Genomic DNA, 20,598 nt, shown 5'->3' with positions numbered 1-20,598 from the left:
TCTGATTAGGGATAATGGTTTTCAAATAAATTTAGGGTATGTTTAGGGTATTATAAGGGTTACTAAATTTAGGGTATGTTTAGGGATAATGGTTTCCAAATAACTTTAGGGTATGTTTAGGGTATTATAAGGATTACTAAATTTAGGGTATGTTTAGGGTAATGGTTTCCAAATAACTTTAGGGGTTTGTTTAGGGTATTTTAAGGGCTACCATATTTTTCCTAAAAAAAATACTTCATAGAAAAGCAAAGTTAGAGTTATCAATGTGTCATAAAAGAATAAAAACCTAGAGTTTTGCCTCATAATTCAAAAAAAAAACCAAAGCACTAGTTAGACACTATTAGTCTTCTTCCAGATCGAAGACCTCAGACCTCTCCCATGGTGAAGGCACATAGGTTTTCATAACCTCCGCATAAACAGGATCGTGTGTAGCCTCCCATAATTCCACGCCAATCTTCTGTCTGCAACCTTGAATTATTTCGTCATTCACTAAGTTGATGTCGAGACCAAGCAGATGGCATTCCAAGTATTTGAGTGCGTACGCACCGCAATCACAACAAGACTTGTTCAATCTCTTTTGCACAGGCACATCGACGATAGTGTATGGTGACAGGTGTAGTTTCCTCGATCCAGGTGGTGCAACGGCCTTCACTATCCTAGGAATCATAGCAGCAAACTTCTCAACGTATTGCCTATTCTTATTCCCACCGCAATCAAAGGCGAACACTTTTCTTTCAATGATGTCGACGCAGACAGCAATCCAGTGGTTACCTGCGTTGGACAGTATAAAACTTGGATCAGAGAAGGAAATTTAAAATAGAAAACGTCTAGAGGAGAGGATGATTACCATTTACAAACAGAGGACCGTAGAGACGATCAACATCGACGCCCCAAACTTCATTAGTCCGCCCATGAGATGGAATCTCTCCTCTCCCGTATGATAGAAGGAATTCCGGCAGTTTATAGGACTTTTTGTCGGGATGGAAAACGTTGTATGCAGCTTCAAGTTGGAGGCAGAACAAAGCGGTCATAAAAGCAACACGGGTTGGCGCCCAACGCTTCAATGTTGTCTTGACTCGCCATATAAACATAAAGCCATCCATTTCCTGAATATTCACAAAAAAATATAAGTTGCAGCAAAGAAGATGTGCAATGAAGATATTGAAACAAATGATTACCTCGTTTCCAAGCCATTTTCCTGCGCATACTATCCTTTGTGCGACAGTCATATTGAAACACAAAGGACCTATTTGTAAAGGTACGGGCTTCATAGACCATTCGTGGAATCCTTGCCATGATTCTTCAGAGAAATAATACAGCGACGACTGCGGAGAACCATCTTGGGGCAAATCTTCATCGGTAAGCTCAAGTCTAGACCATTTCTTCCACTGTGAGGGTTGAACTGTATTGTCTTTACGAGCTTTAGCCTTGCTCGAACCTCGAACTGAAGTCATTGGAGTCCACCAGTCATCTGCCTTGGCTGTCTGAGATGGATCAAAGTCGGTCACATGAGACGCCTGAGAAAGCCCTTCGACGCCTTGCGTACTGATTCCACGAAAGCTAGCCTCTTCTTGAGTGAAATTAAGATCCACTGGACTCTGTGAAAATAAAAAAAATTAAACCAAAATTTACACAATTATAATACATACCAAGCTCATAACCAAGGATCATATTTTTAAAAAAGTTTCACAACAATTGCATTACAAAACCATAAGACAACCATTACATAATTCCAATATTACACATAACAAAATACATAAAGGACTGATGAAATACATCGTTCCAATATTACACATAACAAAACCATAAAACAAACAAGACACTAAACCAAACCGAGACCTTAGCGATGACTAACAAGTGCAGTCACAAACAAACAAGAGAAAATAACATTAAAGGAGTGATGAAGACTAGTTGTTCTTTACCCCGCGTGTGGACCTCCTCAACGATGGCTGCTGGGTCGTCGTTGTCTTGCTCGGAGAAGGCGTCTCTCCATCCTCAACTTCAACGCGGGGTTCCTTAGTTGGAGCTTTTAGCCGATGTTCCAATTGCTCTAATTTCTCATCCATCTTCTTCTCCATCCTTTGCTCCATTGCAGAGATACTCTGCTCAAACAACTGCGCCATAAAAGTCTTCATGTCTTCATTAAAAGATGGTTGCTTCGATCCACCATTGAGAACCTTATGCTTCCTTTTTTCCATACCACGATCTGGAAGCCTTTTCTTACCCTGCTTTGATGTATCGCCTAGGCTCGTTGATCCTCTTGGAGTCTGAAAAGTTTCATCACTCTCATCTGTCTCAGCTGCTTCATCATTCACTCCCTCTTCACCAGGCTGATCTAGAGATTCCTCTACAGCTTCTTCGAAATCCCAAACATGCTGAGTGAAGTCATTCTTTGCGGAAATCAGCTCCATCAGACCCTTGATTCTTTCATCCTCCACATCATCTCTGCGGAAATCAACACTCTGGATAATATCCATATTCCCTGTCGATGAGATGAATGGATACATGTCATCCTACACAAAAAAAAATAATGAAAGTTAGATCCTACAAATTTATTTCAAACCTGATGGAGTCATAAAAACAAGTGATACTTACCTCAGCTGTAAAAATCTCCTCCAACCGATTGATCTCTTGATATGACACCTTTCCAGCTCCCATCCAGTTGATGCATCTAGGACCATCCGCAAAAGCTTTGTCCAGTTTCTTACCACAAAGCTTTCCAATCTTTGGTACAGCTTCCATTGCCCAAATCTGCAAGGCGTAGGAGAATCCATCTAAAACATAACTACTTGTCTTCTCCTTCAGTTTGTAGCGGTTCTTGGCTATTGACTCGCAGAGAAGATCATAAGAAGCAACTCCCCAAGGATACTTTCGAACCTTCTCAAGATCCATGACCACCTTGATGTATTTGAGAGGGATATTCTGCTTCTCATCTCTCGCTAAAACGACACAAAGAATGAAGGCAAGGTAGATCAGCCGTATGCGATCTGCATTCTTCCACTTCTTGACAGAGTCCTTGTCCTTATTCCACAGATCGAAGAGTGTAACTGTCTCGTCTTTCCTCCTCAAAACCCTGCTCCAGAAACCACCATCAAATTTCCACTCTTCAAACTCCGAAAGGGAGATACTCGTGTTGCACTCAAACCCGGTTACTGCGTGGTACTCTTGAAGTGAGAATCGAAGTGGTCTCCTCGCAAAGACAAACCAAAGCTCGTGAAGCTTGTAAGTCACCAGCTCCCTGCACAAGAAGCTGTGTACCACTCTCGCCGAGTACCCGAGACCGTTTTCATGAAGCTTAAAAATCTGAGCAAACACCGGATCTTTCTTCACAACATCCAGCTCCTTTGGCATCCACGCTGTGAACTTCTTAATTATGTAGTCGATCCTGCAGTTGTTATTGATCTGAGACACCTGAGGCTCTTCGCCCTCCTTAAAAAGCCTCTTTGGTAACTCCTCCGACATATCTACAAGGCATGAGATCATCATTAGTTCAATTTGTAAAATATCAATAACAAAGTAAGAAACAAACAATAACCATTTTTCCAATCAAAGAACAACAAACTAACAATCGAAATAATGTGGGTAATGAGAGCAGAAACAAACAAAATCCTATTCTAGAAGCATTTTTCCAATCGGACAACAACAAAGTAAGAATATAAACACTACAAGAACAACTACTCTACATACAAATCGGACAACAAAAGCCCTACATATCAAAGAACAACTACTCAGCTACAACTACTCTACATTACAAACTTATAAACCTCAAGATCAGACAACAACTAAGCCAACATATCAAGAACAAACTAAGCCGAAAGGTAAATACAATCGAAAACATTAATATGTAAAGAGAAAAGCGTGGTGTATAAGATTATAAACCAACAAGTAAATTAATTTACTTTAAGAAAATATCCAAATCGAGAATCACAAAATCTAGGTCAAAATCGACAATCACAAAATCTAGGTCAAGAAATAAAATTGAAGTAATCGAAAACAACTGTGAAGAAACCTCCTAATATTGACGAAATTGATGGAAGAACCCACCGATTTTGACCTTACCCGATGAACAACTCAAACAAGGAAGTATTGATTGTGTTCTTTCGGTGTGGTCGAAGAGGAAGATGAGGAACAAGAGGGTAGGACTTTTTGTAGGAGAGATGAAGAGAGCGTTGGAGAGGAGAAGGATTGAGCAGGAGAAGAGATGAAACTAGGTATCAATCGCCATAGATGGAGCTCGGCGGAGAAGAAGGGTGAAAAAAAAAATAGAAAGGGGATCTAGGGTAAGGGAGTAAATCGATGTCCCTTTGAATTTTTTTTTTTTTTACTTTTTGAGTTTTACTTTTTTAATTTATTAGTAAATCTAAATGCATTTAAAATTAATTACGAAAATCTAAAAAATATATTATAAATCTACTTAATCAATAATTAAAGGGTATTAGGGTATTTACAAGGTTTCAAAATCCTATTTTCCTAAACAATCTAACTAAAATCCTAATGTGACAAATGGGAGAAAAAAGTGGATCTATTTCCCAATTTTCTCTTTTGTTTTTGAGTTCCACTTCCTACATATTTGTTTTATTTTATTGTATGGAATATTTAGTATTGCAAACAAGGCAAGTATAACGTGTTGGGTTTAAAAGTTAGGTCTACCAGATCTCTCATACCATAGACAACAAGGGAAAGAGACTACTCGGACAAGAAGTGAATCTGCTACTTATTCGCCACTTCTTCTTCCTTTATATATTCTCGTTGAGCTATTTGTGATTATTTTATTCATTTCATTTGCATTTTGGTTTATAAGAGAGCCATGGATACCGAGTTTCTCAGAACACTAGATCCTCAGATTCTCTTGGGTGCCTTCGTGGCTCTCGTTGCCGTCGGTGCCGGTGCTGCTTACTATCTGTCCTCCTCCAAGAAACGCAGAGGTTCGATCCTAAAGTCACAACCTTTCGATTCTTATCTCTCTGTGTTCCAAGGTCCCACAATGCGTAGCTTAGTGACTGATTATTCATTCTCTTACAAAGTATGTATGAAATTAAGTAAATTTGTGTCGAATTCAATCGGTTTAGAAGGTCGCAGCAAATGAAAGAGTGATCCTTTTTGATATATAATACTTGAATGATTTATTAAAAAGCTTGTGAATTTTGTAGGGTGTTTGGATCCAGAGAATTTCAAGGAGTTTAAGCTTGTTAAGAAGCAGCAACTTAGCCACAATGTCGCTAAGTTCGTTTTCGAGCTTCCAACTCCTACCTCTGTCTTGGGTCTTCCCATTGGTCAACACATCAGTTGCAGGTTCGGTCTTCATACTTCTTTAGTCTCATTCTCTCCCCGAAACTTTCATACCAAAATTCAATCTTCCTGTGGGGTTTGCCAGATAAATACTATAACCTATCTGAAATGGCTGTGAAAATAATACTCATTTTGTAAACACTTTAGGTTTGGTTTCTGTGTTTCGAAATCCATTTTACAGAGCTTTGATGAAATATATAATGAATTTTTATCCACAGGGGAAAGGATGCTCAAGGAGAGGATGTTATTAAGCCTTACACTCCGACAACCTTAGATTCTGACCTTGGACGTTTTGAACTTGTTATCAAGGTGTATATGCTTTACTCTCTCAGCTTCACTTGACTCTCTTTTTTTTCATATTATTCTCACTAATTTCAACTAAAAATTGCTGGAAATTATTCCCCTTGGCAAAGTAGATGTATCCGCAAGGAAGGATGTCTCATCATTTCAGGGAGATGCGTGTTGGAGACCATCTTGCTGTTAAGGGTCCAAAGGTACTCTTTTATTTGCTTGCTTACAATACTTCTTCTGAATCTCAAAGCTTTTGTTTGTTGGTTTGTTACTTTTTTTTTGACTTGCCAGGGAAGGTTCAAGTATCAGCCAGGTCAGTTTAGGGCTTTTGGAATGCTTGCTGGAGGTTCAGGCATCACTCCTATGTTCCAAGTATGTCTGCCCACATTTTTGCATCTTATATCGTTTGATAAGTCAGTCAATGTATATGTTAAAAAAAAAACTTGTTTTTGATTCGCATTTGTGAAAGGTTGCAAGAGCGATACTTGAAAACCCAACAGACAAGACAAAGGTCCACCTCATTTATGCTAATGTCACGTACGAAGACATTCTCTTAAAGGTGAAAAATGTCTCCTCACCTGCTTGATTCTTATGAGTCTCAGAAAGCACTGCGTTTCTTCAAACTCTGAATATTATTAATACTTCTTTTTTTTCTTAGGAAGAGTTGGACAGTCTTACCGCCAATTATCCAGATCAATTCAAAATCTACTATGTTTTGAACCAGGTTAGCCACAAAATCCAAATGTTTTTGGCGTTCCTCTCAAGTAAAAAAAACTCTTTCTGATACCTTTATTCTCTTGGTGCTTTGGTATATACCCCTCTGTGGCAATGTGAGTAGCCTCCGGAAGTATGGGATGGTGGTGTTGGATTTGTAACCAAGGAAATGATCCAGGCTCATTGCCCTGCACCAGCATCCGATATTCAGGTCAAAAACCTTCCTCTGTTATTTGATCTTGAACATACTCAGATTGATCATCTACTCACTGTTTGTAAATCAAAAACCTCGGATCAATTCTGTAAGGGTTTGAAGCATAACCCATTTGACAAGATGTAGTTTTGAGTGAGTAAGATAGGGTTTTTCAGTGGTGTTTTTAATCTTTTTTTTTTTTTACGGTTTATGTTTGAATTACAGATCCTAAGATGTGGACCACCGCCAATGAACAAGGCCATGGCAGCAAACCTTGAAGCTCTTGGTTACTCTCCAGAGATGCAGTTCCAGTTCTGATCTTAACCTCTGCTTTATTGGCTTGGAGTCATTTTTAAAAACTCATTTAATCTGATCAATAACTTGTGTTACAATCCCAACTGAGACTTGTGTCTTTATTGAGTGAGAGTTGTGTTTCTGTTGGACGTTTCATAAAAGCCCCTTGTCCATTCGTTGTGTTATTATCCAATAGGAAGTTCCGGTTAGGCATGTGGTTTTTACCGGTTTGGTTTGGTATCATAAAAAGATTTGATAGTGGCATCCACAAGACCTACCTAATTTGTGTTTGGTATGATGTTGTAAGCAATGTGACCGACTGGCCTACTTACGATACAATCATGAGTCACTTTAAAAGCATTAGCTATAAAAGGGTGATTGAATTTGATTCTTGGTGGATTGATATAACATATTTACAGACTTACAAAATATACATTTCGGTTAGTCGGCTTGTTCTTTTCGAAAGTTTTTTTAGTTGAATTATATAAAAAATTAAGTTAGTATATTACTTTTTTTTAAGTTGTCAGAGTTTTTAAAGCAACTCAATTGATCATACATAAACATTTACCTTCTAGTTTGTTTCCCGCCGTAGAGATTAAAGATGTTATTTGACTAATAACGACGTAAAAGTTGCTTTAGTTTTTTTTTTTGACCAAAGTTGCTTTAGTATTCATATTAGGTTAATAATGCTTTGTTATTGGTGATTTAAAAATAAAAGAATTGTTTTGATATGGAGAGCCTGCGTGGTTTCAATAACTTTTAAGCCTTGTTCTAATTCAAAAGTAGGCCACGGTCCAAAACATAAGGATGAATCATGACTCATAGTACACTTAACTTTTCCTTTTCTTGGTAATGAATCAAATGCTACAATGATCTATTGATCTGACACGTACCTCATTCTCTAAATTTTTCTTTACTAGTAGAATTATTATACCTTTTTTTGTCACAAGTAGAATTATTATACAACACGCAACTCTTCCACCACGTCGGGAGTCGTGACAATATAGGGAATCTTTTTGCTATTTGGCATTTTATGGTCAATCATCAAATATCATATACTGCAGTCTGCATATATGCTAATGTTAAAAGGTTTAGATTCCGACCATCAATAGTGACTGTATGTAAATCCAAACTTGTGCGCCTTCAACTAAAGCCTTCAATGTTTTTTTTTTCTTTTGTAAAGCCTTCAATGTTGTTACCTAAGACAAACGTATCAGCGTTATAGATTTTATTCTTGTAGACTAGAAACGGCTCAAAAGACGAAAAAAAATAGGTTATGTTTTTTTTTTTTGGTAATCGAGTTTCAGAAAATCAACTTGATTAGTCTTTTCTCTTTACGTAAGTATGTATTTTACGAGTGATCTTCCACCTCAACAAACTAAGCAAAGCCGACAAATGTATAGCCGCCTGCATAAATTAATCACCGTAAAGTTGGTTGCATCATCATTACATTCTTTTTTTGCTATCAACCAATAACGTTTCCAACATAATTAAATACTAGTGTTCATGACTAGAACTTGTATCCATGTAAAAACGTCACTTGCCTAATGGTTAATTAATGGGAGTATTTCTACACGATATGTATCGTATTCGTTTCCATGTCAGTTTGGAGATGAAAGTACACTTTTAGTATGTCGTCATCTTGTATGATGCATGCTATTCGTTTTTTTATTTTCTTTCAAGCAATAACGTTTCCAACATAACTAAATATTGTTCATGAAAAAAAAAATTGTTCATGACTAGAACTTGTATCCATGTGAAAACATCACAGATATAATGGTTGATCAATGGGAATATTTCTACACCATCTATATCATATTTCATATTTGTCTTTCATGTCGATTCGTAATTTTATTGTAGAAAAGTTGAATAACCTGAGGACAAAAATAAAGATCGTTGCCTTCCTCTTGTAGCTCGTCTGGTAAGCGAAGGCACAGTAATGTGAAACGCTACCGGTTCGAAGCTCGAGTAAGGCACAAAACAGAGGAAGAGAAGAAGAAAAGCAGAGGATTGAATCCAAACAAATGAGATATTCCTAAATATCTTTCTTTTTGATTAAAAAAAAGATCGTTTTGAATCATCATCTGAATAAAATTAAAATTCGATTTCAAATCTTGACCAATAAAAACATTAATCTTGTTCGAGTCTACATAATATGATGCATATGAGTTAAAAATGGTAAATAAATGGACATCCTCTTCATGGAAAGGGACGTGGAAACTTTCCAAGAGTTTATTGTATCCTCTTTCTACTTTACGATGAATATGAGTTAAAAAATGGACATGCTCTTCGTGGAAAGGGACGTGGAAATTTTCCAAGTGTTTATTTTGTCTTCATCTCTCGACCTTATCTTATTTCACTTTTCTTTTTTTCATTCTCAAAATTTCTAATAAATCACATGCGCATCCATTGAATAAAGACAATGATATATTTAGTGTTAAGTGTAACCTTCTTCTTTAAGCTTCTCTCCTTCTTTGTATATCTCTTTCACATCTCATTTTCACTCTCTCCATCTTCAAGAAACAAACAGAGAGATACGATGTTTTTCTCCAAGGATCTTCCATCACCTACATCATTCTTCACAGCTTACGCATCACTGGCAGGTTACATGATGATGATACGATCAATGGCTCACCAGCTTATCCCAGGCCCTGTCCAAGATCTCATTTACTCATCTCTCCGGTCTCTCTTCTTCAGCTCTAATTCAACAACTTTGACTCTAACCATCGACGACGACAACATGGGCATGCACAACGACATCTACCGAGCCGCTCAGACTTATCTCTCAACCAAGATCAGTCCAGACGCAGCCAGGCTCAGAATCAGCAAAGGCCATAGAGACAAACATGTCAACTTGTACCTCAGCGACGGAGAAACCGTCAACGATGTGTACCAAGACGTCGAGCTGAAATGGAGGTTTGTCACAGACCGAGGAGATAAGAAAGGCGATGACGACCGTGGAAGCGAGTACTTCGAGCTGAGTTTCGACAAGAAACACAAAGACTTGATCTTAAACTCTTACGTCCCTCATATAGAGAGTAAAGCTAAAGAGATTAGAGACGAGAGGAGAATCTTGATGCTGCATTCTCTCAACAGTCTCCGATGGGATTCAGTCATCCTCGAGCATCCTTCGACTTTCAAAACAATAGCTATGGAAGACGAGCTCAAGCGTGACGTCATGGAGGATCTTGATCGGTTCATTAGAAGGAAAGATTATTACAAGAAAGTTGGGAAAGCTTGGAAGAGGGGTTACTTGTTGTACGGACCACCAGGAACAGGGAAGTCTAGTCTGGTTGCGGCTATGGCTAATTACCTCAAGTTTGATGTCTATGATCTTCAGCTAGCGAGTGTGATGTGTGACTCTGATCTAAGGAGGCTATTACTCGCTACACGTAACCGGTCGATTCTTGTCATAGAAGATATCGATTGTGCGGTTGATTTTCCCAACAGGTTGGAGCAACAACAGCCTGGTGAAGGCAAGAACCCTGGCGACTCTCAGGTTTGGTTCTGCTTATATGAATGTGTTAGATTTAATACTATTAGTGATTTTGTTAATAAGACTGTAAAATTAACCAAAGTACCAATTTTTTTCAGTTTTTCAAAATGTTTGTATTATCGAATTATATATTTTAATCAAATTTTCCCAAATATTTTTAGTTTCTTATAATTCAATTTAGTGATTTTTCTTATAGTTCTATTAGATATATATGTTATTCAATTTCTTGTGGATTCCGTGGTAGTGGCATTTGAAAGAATTCAGTTGAACGTAAATAATATTTAAATGACATTTTTCAATAACATTTTTTTGTGTTTAGCCACCTTTGACGTTATCAGGGCTGCTGAATTTCATAGACGGATTGTGGTCAAGCTGTGGAGACGAACGGATTATAATATTCACGACGAACCATAAAGATAAGCTTGACCCGGCATTGCTGCGTCCGGGTCGTATGGACATGCACATATACATGGGACATTGCACTTTTCAAGGATTCAAGACCTTAGCCTCTAACTACTTGAGCTTGAACGACACCACAATGCCACACCGTCTTTACCCGGAGATCGAGCGGTTGATGGACGGTGAAGTAATTACACCGGCACAAGTAGCAGAAGAGCTGATGAAAAGCGAGGATGCTGATGTGGCGCTTGTGGGTTTGGTGAATGCTTTGGAGAAGATGAGGTTTAAATCTGATGAATCGAGTCAGGTTATGAACAAGAAGGAGAGTAGATTGGAGATGGATGAGAATCATGAGAAAAGATTAAGGCGTGATACCGAGGGTTCTCCCAGGAAGAGCAGCAAAAGGATCAAGAAACTTGTTCTGTTTTGGACCTAAAACGTGTGCCACAAAATTATATGGTCCAGTATTAGTTCACATAAGATAATGAGAGAAATAGGCTTACCATGATTTTAGTAGAGAAGGTGAGCAAATCTGTTTGTCTATTACATTTGGATGGACAAAGTTCAATTATGCCGAAAGAAATTGATCAAAAAAATTAAATGAAAAAACAATTATTGGGAGCAATAAGAGCAACAATATGGATTAAAAGGAGGCTTTCAAAAAATAAAATAATAATAGTAAATATAAATAATTTAATTTTAGTTTAAATAAAACAATTGAATTAGTAAGATAGAGACAAGTGGAACTAGATGTATTTAGAGTGTGACATGTGGAATTAAAAGTTTTTAACAGGTCCTTAGAGCAACATTATAGGTGGTGGGAGGGTTCTTAGGCGTGGGTTCCACCATCTTTTTGCAAAAAACGTTCTAAATTGTCGCTAAATAAAAAACATTTCACAGAAGTTTTTGTACTGTTTGTGGATTCCACTGATATGTGATGGCTTACGATTGATTCATTTTTTATTTTTTTTAAATCAGAAAAAAGTTTTAAGGACTCTAAAAACGTTTTTACCGATAATCATATCTTTAAAGACTCAAAATTAAGGACCAATTAAGGACCAATTCATTCTTTTTCTCCGATTTCTTTTCTTTTTTAACCCTTAGATACTACTCTCTCAAACCTTGCATTGGAGCTGTTCTAAGTATTGTCTTTGACAGTGATATTTTCATTGTGAAAATGTTGGCAAGAAAGTATTTATATATAAATAAATTTTGAAAATGTTTATTCTGTTTTATATTACAGAACATAAGAGCACCTATAATACAGGGTTCTAGTTCTCGGGTGCTAAAAATATATATATTTGTTTATGTATATACTATACATATTTAATTACGGGATTCTATACTCTACAGAAAACTCAGTTACATACACATATATAGTATATACATACACAAATGTATATACTTTTAGAGTTCCGAAGTTAGAATCTCACGTTGAAGATGTTCTAAAATTGTACTTACAAACTTCTGGAATCTAAGAACTACTTACTTTAGTTAAACTAGGACCGTCATATCATTATAGTAAAAGTACAACTAACTGTTTAGAAAAACCAAAAGATAGAAAAGAAAAAGATTGTGTTTCAAAAAAAAAAGATTATTATTAGTCCAATGGCCGCCGGTCTACTCAAAGCGCCGTCTTTACATCTCACACCCACTCTTCCTCATTCCCCCCACCTTGTTTCAAATGCTCAAGGAGAGGTTGTAGAGAATTTTTTGGCTGTTTTAGATAATTTCGAGAGAGCTAAGTCCCAAATTAAGGTGGAGACTGATGGAGAAGATTATGGGTTCGCTTGGTGTTGTCACTGTGGACTGTGGAGACAGTCGGCAAACAGTTTGATCCATGGTAATAAAGTTACTAATATATCTTTCTTGTTTCTGGAGATGGAGATGTTTGAAAGATGGCTAGGTGGATGGAACAATAATCAATGGATCTATGAGGCTTATCTTGTTATAAGGCTTTATCCTAGTGACTTGCCTTTGGATTATCACAGAGTTTAGGAACATAAACGCTCGTGTGTAGTACCATTGTTTCGTTGATATTTTATTTTATTTTTATGTGTATAATCTTCATGAGGCATTAATAATTAGAGATGATTCTGCAGAATAAGTAGAGTGGAGGTAGAGAGCTGGGAAGGGGGACAGCTGCCCCATAGGAATTATTGGAAAAAATATTTTCATTGATTTTTGAAAATTTTATGATTAATTGTTAAAATTCTTTTGAGTGGCCCCATGATTTTATGTTGAAACTTTACATTGCCTTTGGTGATTCTTTTGGCTGGCTCCACCACTAAGTACTTGAAGAATACATGAAAGGTTTCTTGCTAGGAGAAAGGCTTCTATGTATATCAATGGTGAAAGTATCAGCTTGACCTGAAAAGCCCCGTGAAGCTATAGGAGAAGTCACAAGGAAGCACAAAAGAATAAGCAGCAGAAGCGTCTTCATCTTGAATGAAAGACAATCAAGACAAAACAGTTTTGAGCGTGTGAGCGAGAGAGTGGTCCAGTTACGATTAATTATTGTGAATGTTATTATTTCGTTCTATCATTTCTACAGAGTTGAGAGAAAATAGAACAAGATCTCCTACAATCATTTTTTCACTGTCCAATATTCATCTTGGAAATTAGAGACAGGCATAGAATTCTCTGTTGATATCAGTGGCTGTATTTATCAGATTAGGAGCAATAAAGTTCAAGATAAGTCGAGGGCCGGTTCTCTACGCAAAGCCAAATGAAACATTTGTTTTTACCCCCACAATTTTTCTTTGAAAAAAGTTACATAGACAGAAGTTTTGAAATTTGTTTTAAAAAAAATAATTATTTTTTTCACTAAATTGTCTACATCTCTCAAAATTTCAGAACCGATTCTGAAGACAATTCAATAACTAAAATATAGAATATTTAGATTTGGGGCGGTCAAGGTTATTATGTTTTAGATTTTTTTCGAATATTTAGATTTGGGGCGATCAAGATTATTATGTTTTAGATTTTTTTCTCATTTTGCCGTTGAAAATATATATCCGTCTGTAATTGTATAAGTCCATTGAACCTTTGGTTTAATATATTTTTTGGTGTTCAAAGGGAAAAAGGATATCTAGAAAAGTGTATACGCGTTATGACAGTCTTTACGCGTTATGACAGCTTTTACGCGTTTACTAATTATAGCAATAAGTTAAATATATATCATTAGATATTATAATTTATTAATTTTTATTTTATTTTATTTTCATAAGATTTTATACTATAAATATCAATTACTAAAATTTAAAATAATATATTATCATATGTTTATTTATTATTTTAATTTTTGGACGATTTAAAAGATAAACATTATAATTTCCGAGGTGCCGCTTAAACAAAGCTATAGAACATTAGTCAATACAAATCATTGTATTTTGAAAACTATGGATGCAATTATTATCTAACCTTTGTACCCATGATTTGGTAGTATACCAAAAAAAAATTGACAACAAAAGACTATTGTATTATTCAAACTAATATTTATAAAAATTCAATTTTTTGCTTTCGTAAATGAACAGACATGACTTTTTGCAATGTGCCTTTTGGTAATGTATATATTATGAAACATTTTTGTAACTATATATTATTATGAGACATGAAAATGAAATAAAGAAGAGAAAAGAAAAGAATATACTTCAATCTTTGTTTGAAATATTTCCATGACTTCAACATTCATTTATAAATCTCGAGCCAAACATTCATCATAAACCCAGGCAAAGGTATGTGTCAGGTTTACATATTCCTGCATAAAACTTTTACATGTACAAATTAGTGGTTCATCTTGTGTCATCTCACATTGGTTACCAATGATTACATTCATCAATTCTAATAAAAGTTCATTTGTGGAAAAAAAGAAAGAAAGAAACAACCGTTCATAGTTCAAAAAATTCAAAAGCATGATAGTGCAATTTCGCCTTTTTTTTTCTTTCAGTTATATAATTTTTTTTTTATTTTTTTTATTTTTATTTCCTTAACTTTTACATTTTCTCCATCATTTTCTGATTTTCTTTTCTTTTCTGTTCAATTGTAATTTATATATTGCTGGTCTGTGTTTCTATTTTAATTTTGTCGAGGCTGGCTGGTCTAGATTTCTACATTGCTAAGAAAAAATATATATTTTAATTTGGGAGAAAGAAAAAAATTACATTGACCATATTTTGTCCATTTTCTTAATATTACACAATTAATACTTCTATTTAATTTTAAAAAAAATCTTTTAATTGTGATGTCTTAAAAAAAAAATGACAACTGGTTTCGCCTCCAGTCTTGAGGGTCACAGGTCAAGTCTTATTCCCACAAACTTGTCCAAAACAAGCCTAAGTAATAGGGAAAGTTTAAATATTTCTCTCTTCTCATTCTTACTACAGATTCATATGAACCAGCACAAGGATAAATAGAGGACACAGAACTCGATCAAACACATAAGCCTTTGGACTCGAATAACTCAAAAAATATGACAGGGGCAGGTGTTAAGAACGATACCCATTTGTTGAATGACGCTGGTGAGGCGGATACGGCGGTGGAACCTCTCGGAGGAAGTGGTGACGGTGGTGGACGTGGAGAGACAATTCTTCGCGAGACAGGTGATGATAGGCGTACAGAGGATGTGGAAGAAGAAGAAGAAGAAGAAGAAGAAGAAGAAGAAGGCAAAGAAGAAGAAGAAAAGTTCTACACAGTGGAAGCTATCCGCAGTAAGCGAGTTCACAAAGTAAGCTCCTTTTGATTAGTATCTTCATGCAGTTTTTTTTTTTGCTTAAAGTATTTTCATGCAGTTTACGTCTTCGCTTCTACATTTATTGTCCGCTTTTAATGTTTTGATATCTTTTTTTTTATATAATATTTTAATATCTTCTTGTGTCTGTTCCTCGTGTTTGATTGTATATTGTGTGTATTGATTACTGGTTCTGACGCTTTAATATTTATGGTTTTGATTGATTGTAGGGTAAGGTGCAGTATCTGATCAAATGGTGAGTTTTTCTAATCATACTCTGGTTTCATTCTTGATCAAGCATATGTATTTTTTCTTACACTGACACAAGTTGTAAACTCTGTTTTGAAAAGGCATGGGTGGGCGGAACGTCATAACACCTGGGAGCCTCTAGAGAATCTGGAGTCTATTTCTTCTTCTATAGATGCATTTGAAAAAAGGTAATGTTGCATCTGATGTAGCACTTCATGTGAAACTTTTTTTTCTAGTCGATTTCCTTTGTTAATGTATGCTTTTTTGTTTTCAAAGATCGAGGAAGGCTGGTAAGAAGCGGAAGGGCAACTATGGAGGTTCTAATTCTCAGTTGAAGAACAAGAATGAGAAGAAGCAGCAAGGTTTGATTGGAAAGGAGAAAGAACATGATCCGACACTCAACGAGTTAAGAGGAGCAGTCATTAACAGTAACGGTGCGGGGAGTTCCCAAGAGGGAGGAGAAGGCATTGGTTCTGAGGGTGGTGATGCAAGACCAAACGGCCTTCTCAAGGAACATGATCCGACACTCAAGGAGTTAAGAGGACCAGTCGTTAACAGTAACGGTGCGGGGAGTTCCCAAGAGGGAGGAGAAGGCATTGTTTCTGAGGGTGGTGATGCAAGACCAAACGGCCTTCTCAGGGTTAAGCGTAAGAAGGGTGGTGTCGGAGGTGCTTGGAGGAGGAAGTCTGCTGCGGAAAGATACATACCAGATGAAACCATCACAACTAACAACCAGATAACAATAGCTACCGATCAGAACGAGACACCAGACTTGGACATCGTGAGGATCCTCAAGCCAGTGGAGGTTTCTAATTCTATAACAAACAATGGACAAGAATCGTTGGTAACTTTCTCGGCGCTGAGGTTTGTTCTCTCTTTGCACTTTGGTCAGTTTTTGAGTTTATATTCTTTGTGAACTTATTTTGGCTTTGTACTACTTATAGGTCTGATGGGGAGGAAGTAACGGTTGACAACAAGTTTCTCAGGGCTCATCATCATCATCTGGTAAGATTGTTTTTTTTTCAAGAGCTTTTCTTATGCATTTTACTATCTTGAAGATTCTAACTTATTTGTGTTTTTTTTTAACTCCAGCTACTTGATTTCTATGAGCGACATATCACTTACAGGCAGGAAAACTAAGGAAAATGTGAGTGCTTGTAGGTAGAACAAGATTAGATGTGCAGAGTGGATTTAGTGGCAAGTTGTTAATCCGTGAGGTTTGAGATTTGTTTCTCATCTCCTCGGGTTTGTTTATGAGTTCACTTTCTGTTATAGCAAATCTTGTCTCTTGGACTTTATACATTTCTTCTAATCGAGAACTTTGTTAAACTAGCTTGTTCAAATTTAATTTCATGTCTCGTTGATGTTGTCAAAGTTGATTTCCATCCTCTTGGTATTTGATTGCTCTTTGTGCAAGAAAATCAGTTTCATATAGTCTTCTTTTCAGAACCCCTGCTTTATCTAAATCCTAGTATGCATTGCGAGTGCTCTCATAATTCATAAGAGTACCATGGTGAGGATGAGGCAACATGCTCTTGTAACATGCCTTCAAATGTTACGAGGCGAACGTGTACCTCACAGAATTTTAACTTATTGAAAATGTAAAGAAACTCAAACCTTGACAAGTGAGGTCATATATACAATGCAAACCTTGTAGATTATAAAAGATATTCCCAATTGTTAAGTGAGGATTAATAAAATGGAATTGATTTTCTGAAATGTCCGCATGTGCATGTGACTGGTTGCAAATCGCGCAGCGATACCCAAGCAAACAAACAGTACTTTTGTAGATTGAAAGGTAGCTTTGACTGAGGGGATAGTAGAAACATGTAATGTATAATATTGTTTGTTAAGTTTGGCTAGAAAGAGTTAGACTCAGATGCTACCATAGTATTTTTAGGCCTGCGATTTTGGTTTTTCAAAAACCAAACCAAACCAAACTTTTGGTTTTTTGTTGACCAAAATTTCAAAAAATAATTTAGAAATTAATCGAATTACATTCTACTCGGTCATCGGTTAATTTTTATTTTTTAATTTCAAAATTGAAATTAACCTAAATTTGTTTTTGTAGAAAAACTGAAAATTCGGTTAAAATCAAGTATTTTCAGTTAAAATTGGTTATTTTAATTAAATTAAATTAATTATTGGTTAAAATCGTTCTAGTTTCGATACTTCATCTATCTTGTTCAACAAAAGTAAATCTAAAAATAATAATATCTATCTGTTTTTCTTAGAAATATTTTTACATAATAAAAATATAAAGTAAAATTTAATGAAACTATGTGTTCTATAAATTTTTAAAATTAATAATTTTTGTTATAAAACAAATGTTTTTAGATAAATTGTAGTTTTGTATAAAGATTTTATTAATTTTTTTTAATTTAATATTTTTATAAGTAACTTATAAAATAAAATTTAATAAAATATATGTTAAATAATAAGTATATAATATTATACATTTAAATCTTTATATTGAATCGTTGAAATACATCTATTTGTATAAAAGTCGGAAAGGGCCGTCTTTAACTTTTTTTAGTATTTATTATTTGTTTCATTTTAAAGTGGATATTAATATTTATTTTATTTATGGATATTCGGATATTTTGGATCGAATTGAAGCAAATAACGAATCGGATCAAATTTAACGGATAAAACTAGATTTTGACCCGCGCTTTGGAAGCGCGGAATATTTTACGATGAAAAATTTCACTAATAATTTAACAAATATTTTGGTAATTTTTAAAGAGTGTGTATTTAAAATATTTTTGCATTTAAATCAGTGTTTTAAATTCAACCCGATTGTGATTATACCGGTTAATCCGGAGATCTGACAATTCAATTTAGGTTTTTAAAATATTCATATTAAAAAATCACTAAAAACCCGAGACTAATCGATTGAACTGATGGATGACCGATATGTAATCTAATTAAATTGTAATAGTTTCATATTTTGTAGTCTTATAATCCAAATTTTAAAGTTCATTATTTTGCAATTTATGAAATTTTAACGTTTCTACAAAATTTTAAAGAGAAAATGATAGATATAAAATAACTAAGATTAATTATTGTATTGTTTGGAAACATTGATAGTAGTATAAAAATATATTGTTTAGAAACATTGATAGTAGTATAAAGAAATAAATATATTATTTGGAAACATGGATAGTAGTATAAAGAAAGAAACATTAGTGATTTAGTGTAAGTTTAACTATAAAATATAAATGTGTATTTAATTTAAAAACTTATAAAATAAATGTTAGGTCCAAGAGAATGTTTCTGTTTTAATAAGATAGATATCGGCCCTAACTTTTAGTAGTATCTTATCTTGAAGAACTTTTTGCCCCGTGGCACAAAAAACTATGGCCGGCTAATTATCGTGATCTTCTTCGATTAGATATTGGCATCTTACTCTGATAGAAATTTCAAAAATCAAATCAAATCTCTTCCTTCATCTCTGGTCGATCTGCGAGAATCATCAAAACTAATCATCACATGTAGCTGCTGCAATAATTTTTTTACAACAAAACTAATCATCACTTGTAGCTGCTGCAATAATTTTTACTCACAATCTAATGCCAAAAGGTGTTTTCTTGTTTACAATGTTTGATTACTCTGCGATCAGTTTGAAAAAAGTGGAGAATCTTCAATAAACCTCATCTTTTTGTTCTTCGTTTCTTTTCTTTTGGAGATAGTATGATTAAAGATTGGTTCTATCAATATCCACTTTTATCTATTGTGTAATCAGAGGTTTACTGAAAAGTGAGTACATGTGTCCAAAACTTTACAAGTAACTATGGATTCTAATTTGTTTCCAAACTTTTTTGGTCTCACATCAAATACATGTAGTAATCGTCGTAATCACCAACCTCTATCATGTGTTGCTTAGGCACAGAGCCCACAAGTCATCAAACCTTGACAAATGAGGATATGCAAACCTTGTGAACCGTCCACATGTTAAGTACAAGACTTGAATTTTTTTGTAGATTGAGATGTAATCAGTAACGCGTCTAACACTCCAGTTCAGCCAGAGTCTTTGATGTGTGCTAAAGCCCACACAACTGGGCCTTCGATTCCTCAGCCCATTAAGTCTGTTTTGTCTCCTCTCAACGGTAACAGAGGAAAGGTGGTGGTGACGACAAACCACGGTCGTTGTACGAGCTCTGCAAAGCTGGACGTCAAGTTGCATAACAGATTTGATTCTCTGAGGTTGTGTGCTGTCACCAGCTAAGCTGTGACGTGTCTGTCTTATCTGAGCACACAATCCTTCTTTATATATCATCACTCTGTAATCGTATTTTGGTCAAGGAAAAACGTTAGTAAAAGTTATTTTCTTCATCTTTCTCTCAAGCTTTGCATAAGCTTTCATGGTATCAGAGCTTCAGGGATTAGAACCTGAGGCTTAGATATGGACGGAGATCCGTTTACTGCTCCCCTTACGATCACCCAATGTGTTACTCTCAAACTGAACGATTCCAACTACCTCTCATGGAAGTTTCAGTTTGAGCAGTTCCTCAACAGTCAGTCCCTTCTTGGTTATGTCACCGGTGCCATTCTCCGCCCTCCTCCAACGCTTAGCGTGACCGACGGCGAGCTTGTTACCGAACAGCCAAATCCAGCTTACACCAAATGGATCCAAACAGATCAACGCATCATGGCGTGGTTGTGTGGATCTCTGTCAGAAGAAGCTATCAAGAGTGTATACGGTCTGCGTTCCTCGCAGGAGCTATGGTACTACCTATCTCAGAAGTACAACCGCATTTCGCCAACAAGAAAGCTGGAGCTGCAGAGCCGCATTCAGAACACAAAGAAAGGCGCTCGTTCCCTTGCAGAGTACCTTGCTGAGATTAAGCTGTTGTGTGACCAGCTTGACTCTATTGGAGCTCCTCTGTCCGATCAGGAAAAGATCTATGGAGTTCTTCGCGGTCTCGGTAGAGAATACGAGTC

The 20,598-nt window shown here is 35.8% G+C and overlaps 4 protein-coding genes across 4 annotated transcripts; 3 read left to right on the top strand and 1 right to left on the bottom strand.

Annotated features, from left to right (window-relative positions):
* Positions 1-340: 340 nt before the first annotated feature.
* On the bottom strand, positions 341-3,462 carry LOC130510127 (uncharacterized). Its single transcript, XM_057006473.1, has 4 exons — positions 2,596-3,462; positions 1,923-2,513; positions 848-1,598; positions 341-771 (listed from the first exon to the last, which is right to left on the bottom strand). Exons 1-4 carry the CDS (start codon positions 3,460-3,462, stop codon positions 341-343), a joined length of 2,640 nt encoding a protein of 879 aa, XP_056862453.1.
* Positions 3,463-4,575: 1,113 nt separating this feature from the next.
* On the top strand, positions 4,576-6,954 carry LOC108847947 (NADH--cytochrome b5 reductase 1). The gene is made up of 10 exons (XM_018621328.2): positions 4,576-4,701; positions 4,802-4,925; positions 5,151-5,292; positions 5,508-5,598; positions 5,706-5,783; positions 5,872-5,952; positions 6,050-6,139; positions 6,239-6,304; positions 6,419-6,505; positions 6,713-6,954. Exons 2-10 carry the CDS (start codon positions 4,808-4,810, stop codon positions 6,803-6,805), a joined length of 846 nt encoding a protein of 281 aa, XP_018476830.1. The 5' UTR covers positions 4,576-4,701; positions 4,802-4,807; the 3' UTR covers positions 6,806-6,954.
* A 2,211-nt stretch (positions 6,955-9,165) lies between these two features.
* On the top strand, positions 9,166-11,324 carry LOC108844218 (AAA-ATPase At5g17760). Its single transcript, XM_018617439.2, has 2 exons — positions 9,166-10,280; positions 10,597-11,324. Exons 1-2 carry the CDS (start codon positions 9,204-9,206, stop codon positions 11,110-11,112), a joined length of 1,593 nt encoding a protein of 530 aa, XP_018472941.2. The 5' UTR covers positions 9,166-9,203; the 3' UTR covers positions 11,113-11,324.
* A 3,713-nt stretch (positions 11,325-15,037) lies between these two features.
* LOC108846475 (chromo domain-containing protein LHP1-like) lies at positions 15,038-17,033 on the top strand. Its single transcript, XM_018619704.2, has 6 exons — positions 15,038-15,402; positions 15,636-15,661; positions 15,756-15,842; positions 15,931-16,518; positions 16,599-16,659; positions 16,747-17,033. The coding sequence occupies exons 1-6, from the start codon at positions 15,148-15,150 to the stop codon at positions 16,792-16,794; spliced, it is 1,065 nt and encodes a 354-aa protein (XP_018475206.2). The 5' UTR covers positions 15,038-15,147; the 3' UTR covers positions 16,795-17,033.
* Positions 17,034-20,598: the final 3,565 nt, after the last annotated feature.

Source organism: Raphanus sativus, chromosome 3 (assembly GCF_000801105.2).
Source record: "Raphanus sativus cultivar WK10039 chromosome 3, ASM80110v3, whole genome shotgun sequence".
NCBI classification, from domain to species: domain Eukaryota; kingdom Viridiplantae; phylum Streptophyta; class Magnoliopsida; order Brassicales; family Brassicaceae; genus Raphanus; species Raphanus sativus.
Note: the sequence above shows the minus strand (reverse complement) of the source record. Positions and strands in the feature narration are given on the sequence as shown.

Excerpts from the sequence above, each read along its gene's own strand:
- LOC130510127 (XM_057006473.1), bottom strand. The coding sequence starts at position 3,462 with ATGTCGGAGGAGTTACCAAAGAGGCTTTTTAAGGAGGGCGAAGAGCCT. Across the intron at positions 2,514-2,595 it reads AGGAGATTTTTACAGCTGAG|GATGACATGTATCCATTCAT; the intron begins GTAAGTATCACT and ends TTTTTTGTGTAG. Across the intron at positions 1,599-1,922 it reads TGAGGAGGTCCACACGCGGG|AGTCCAGTGGATCTTAATTT; the intron begins GTAAAGAACAAC and ends TTATTTTCACAG.
- LOC108847947 (XM_018621328.2), top strand. The coding sequence starts at position 4,808 with ATGGATACCGAGTTTCTCAGAACACTAGATCCTCAGATTCTCTTGGGT. Across the intron at positions 5,293-5,507 it reads GGTCAACACATCAGTTGCAG|GGGAAAGGATGCTCAAGGAG; the intron begins GTTCGGTCTTCA and ends TTTTATCCACAG. Across the intron at positions 6,140-6,238 it reads ACGAAGACATTCTCTTAAAG|GAAGAGTTGGACAGTCTTAC; the intron begins GTGAAAAATGTC and ends TTTTTTTCTTAG.
- LOC108844218 (XM_018617439.2), top strand. The coding sequence starts at position 9,204 with ATGATATATTTAGTGTTAAGTGTAACCTTCTTCTTTAAGCTTCTCTCC. Across the intron at positions 10,281-10,596 it reads AGAACCCTGGCGACTCTCAG|CCACCTTTGACGTTATCAGG; the intron begins GTTTGGTTCTGC and ends TTTTGTGTTTAG.
- LOC108846475 (XM_018619704.2), top strand. The coding sequence starts at position 15,148 with ATGACAGGGGCAGGTGTTAAGAACGATACCCATTTGTTGAATGACGCT. Across the intron at positions 15,403-15,635 it reads GCAGTAAGCGAGTTCACAAA|GGTAAGGTGCAGTATCTGAT; the intron begins GTAAGCTCCTTT and ends GATTGATTGTAG. Across the intron at positions 16,660-16,746 it reads GGGCTCATCATCATCATCTG|CTACTTGATTTCTATGAGCG; the intron begins GTAAGATTGTTT and ends TTTTAACTCCAG.